Here is a 3,763-nt window from a genome sequence, read left to right on the forward strand (position 1 = left end):
GAAAACACTAGGAGACATGTGATGTGTCTGTTACCTTGATTGTGGTGGTATCATGGTGTTTGCATGTGCACAAACTCATCACTTTGTACATATGAAATATGTGCAGCTCTTTGTGTATTAATTATACCTTGAAAAGCTGTTTTTTTAAAAAAATGATTGTATGTATTTTTATTAATTGACATGAAAAGATTATATTTTCAGTAAAAAAAGAAAAATGAGAAAAGTTACAGAGCAATGTTAGCATGACTTCATATATACAGGGTAGAACGAAAGGAGGTTTACAGTTGTGAATATGCAAAACAGAGACTTTATTCTTGTATTACTATTTATAATTGTATTATTTTCCATATGAATAACTATAAACCTACTTCTGCCCCACCCTGAATATGTATATAATTTGAACTTTGAAACAGCCTAGGAATATATTCAACAAAAGCTTGCCACTGTATCTGCAACAGATTTAATTACAGATTATAATTTTGTTTTTGCACTTGCATTTTCTCATTCTTTGCACTGAGAAATGTAGTTTTATAGTAGGATAAACTACAAATAAAAAATTAAATAGGAAGACAAGTATTTTATCTTGGAAGGAGAGTAGGAAGAGAGGTGAAAAAGGAAAATGAGGGGAGCAGTTATGACTCATTTGTTAAGAAGGAGCAAAGTGGAATCTAGATGAACACTGAGGTAGGAGTTAAAGAATAGGTCATTTTAACTTGAAATGGGGAAATTTGTGCAAAAGAACCTTGTCTCCGATACTGGGATAAGTGACAAACTGAATGACCCTAATGTAGTTTTATAATTTCAATTGATCAAGTAAGTGAAGAAGACTGAATGTCCTCTGCTTTACTTTCCTATGTATAATTTGTACCTCTCTGACTTTATCACATTATCTAATGTCTTCTCAAATAATCAGCAGCCAGATGTGTGACATATATATTGTGTCATAGAACATATGGGAATTAGGTTTCAGACACAGGATGAAATCTAATAACCAATATTCATTATTCCCTTTTGATGTGTCTATGGGCATGATTAGTAGGAACCACGGCACATTGTTCCTTTTGAACGCCCCTGCTTTATTTCCACAGATCGATATATGCCGGGAAAAGACTTCAGAAATGGGAAACTCTGGAGATCACCAAATATTGGCAAATCCATCTCTATCTCTTACTCATGGCAGGTCTCTAATATGCACTGCCAAAGAGAAAGAAAATTTATTATAGAAAAGGCAAGCAAGTATTTAAAAGGGTTTCCCTCTTAGGGATTGTAAACTTCAGAATAATAACAAGTTCTAATTAAAGTATGAGTCAATACTTAAGCAAATTTTTAGCTGGGGAGATAAAGCTGGACAAGCTGAAAAGAAGAGAAGCTTCATTAAATGAGAGGTTGTTTTTAAATCCAATCTTATCCTTTCATTTTACAGAAATTGTCATGTGGCAACGGCACTTTTACTTTCCTGAGGTTGCACAAAAACAACTTCTAGATCAACTATAGCCCATGAGTCATCTCCCAGTAACAGGCACCCTCCACAATACATTTCCAACGGATATTTACTAAAGCACCTTCAAGGCCGACTATCCCTGTCTTGTTTCTGAAGGGAGGCCCCGCCCACTATGTAGCACCAGCCATGGAGAACCAAAGCACGGTGACCGAATTCACCCTGACGTCCTTCCCAGTGCTCCCGGAGCTTCAGGCCTTCCTCTTTGCAGTTCTCTTGTTCACTTACACATTAACTGCAACAGGAAACATTGTCATCATTTCCCTAATATGGACGGATAATCGCCTGCAAACCCCAATGTACTTCTTCCTCAGTAATCTGTCCTTTCTGGATATTTTATATACCACTGTTGTTACCCCAAAGCTGCTAGCCTGCTTCCTAGGAGAGAAGAAAACCATATCTCCTGCTGGCTGCATCACCCAAACATACTTCTATTTTTACCTGGGGACAGTGGAATTTATCCTGCTGGCAGTGATGTCCTTTGACTGCTATGTGGCTATCTGTAACCCCCTGGGCTACCCCATCATCATGAACAGCAGGGTCTGCCTCTTGCTGGTTCTAGGCTGCTGGGTGGGGGCCTTCTTGTCTGTGCTGGCACCAACCATTGTAGTGACAAGGCTACCTTACTGTCACAAAGAAATTAATCATTTTTTCTGTGACATTGCCCCTCTTCTGCAAGTGGCCTGTATAGATATGGACCTCATTGAGAAGATAGACTTCCTCCTATCTGCCCTTGTCATCCTGAGTTCCCTGGCCTTCACTACTGGGTCCTATACCTACATCATTTCTACCATCCTGCGTATCCCCTCAGCCCAAGGCCGTCAAAAAGCTTTTTATACCTGCGCTTCTCACATCACTGTTGTCTCCATTGCCTATGGGAGCAACATCTTTGTGTATGTAAGACCCAATCAGAACTATTCACTGGATTTTTGACAAGGTAGCTGCTGTCCTCATTACAGTAGTGACCCCTCTCTGAATCCTTTCATTTATAGCTTGAGAAATGACAAGGTGTAAGAAGTGTTGAGAGACTCAATGGATAGAATCATATTCTTGATACTAAGGAAAACACATTAGCATTTAGTACAATATGTCACATAACATTCCTTATGTTCAGCTTTCATTCTGCATGGATATAGTGTCATGCTGGTACATTAGAAACCCAAGACTGTGTCAACAGGACAAGCCATGATCATACCAAACCGAAAGAAAATTCTGCCTATGTCTGAGAAAAATCTAATCCATAAACTATATGGTATCTCCAAACCAGAAAAACATGAAAATTTATCTAATGGAAATTTGGAGACCTACAAATCTAGTCTTGGCTAAATCAGTTTATTTTCCAGGTGAGTTAGACCATATCACAATTTATCTGAGCCTCAATGTCTCCATCTCTAAATGAAATAATAGCAAAGGATCATTATTTGTAAAGAGACATGTAAAATTTAAGAATTTTTTGTCCTGGCTAGGTGACTCAGGTGGTTGGAATGTTATCCTGTACACCAAAAAGTTTGCAGATTTGATTCCCAGTCAGGGCACATACCTAGGTTTCAGGTTCCATCCCCGGTCAGGGCACATACAAGAGGCAACTGATCAATGTCTCTCTGTCACACTGATGTTTCTCTCTCTCTCTCTGGCACCATCTTACTCTCCCCATCTTCTGCCTCTTTAAAATCACTAAACATATCCTCATGTGATAAAAAAATTAAAAATTTTAACTTTTTGTTAGGTGCTCTCGAGTATTTCAAGAGAATCAGTTTTCACACCTATTAGCCAGATTGAGGAAATATGATGTGAGGAGTGAGGGTTACAGAAGTAAGTCCAAAGGTGACATCAAGCCTCTAGCTATAAACCTGAGTGCGTGGTTCAAATATGCAATGAGAAAAGGAACAGAAGAAGGGCAGGTTAATGGCAGACTTTATCAAATTGGAAGTTCCTGTGGAACATTCATTTATAAGTTGTCAGTTAAATCATTATTTGAAGCTTAGAAAAGAGATATGAGCTAGAAATACCATTTAATGAATCACCAAATATATTAATGATAATTACAGTCATAGAAATGGCTGAGATCACCAGGAAAATAATAAAAGCAGACAACCCACAAATTAGAACAAGGATGGGTAACCAAAGGAAAGACAAACCAGGGGAGTATGGTGTCAGGAAATGAGGTGAAAGACAAAGGGGGAAATGTTTCAAGTAACATGATGAAGAAGTAAAAGTATCACCCTGGTCAGTGTGGCTCAGCTGGTTGGAGTGTCCTCCTGTAAA

At 38.4% G+C, this 3,763-nt stretch overlaps 1 protein-coding gene across 1 annotated transcript; it reads left to right on the forward strand.

The window, feature by feature from the left end:
* Positions 1 to 1,795: 1,795 nt before the first annotated feature.
* LOC123832478 (olfactory receptor 6M1-like) lies at positions 1,796 to 2,431 on the forward strand. The gene has a single exon (XM_045860128.1). It carries the CDS (start codon positions 1,796 to 1,798, stop codon positions 2,429 to 2,431), a length of 636 nt encoding a protein of 211 aa, XP_045716084.1.
* The last annotated feature ends 1,332 nt before the right edge of the window (positions 2,432 to 3,763 follow it).

Source organism: Phyllostomus hastatus, unplaced genomic scaffold, assembly GCF_019186645.2.
Source record: "Phyllostomus hastatus isolate PE091 unplaced genomic scaffold, TTU_PhHast_1.1 phas_scaffold_193, whole genome shotgun sequence".
Taxonomy (NCBI): Eukaryota; Metazoa; Chordata; class Mammalia; order Chiroptera; family Phyllostomidae; genus Phyllostomus; species Phyllostomus hastatus.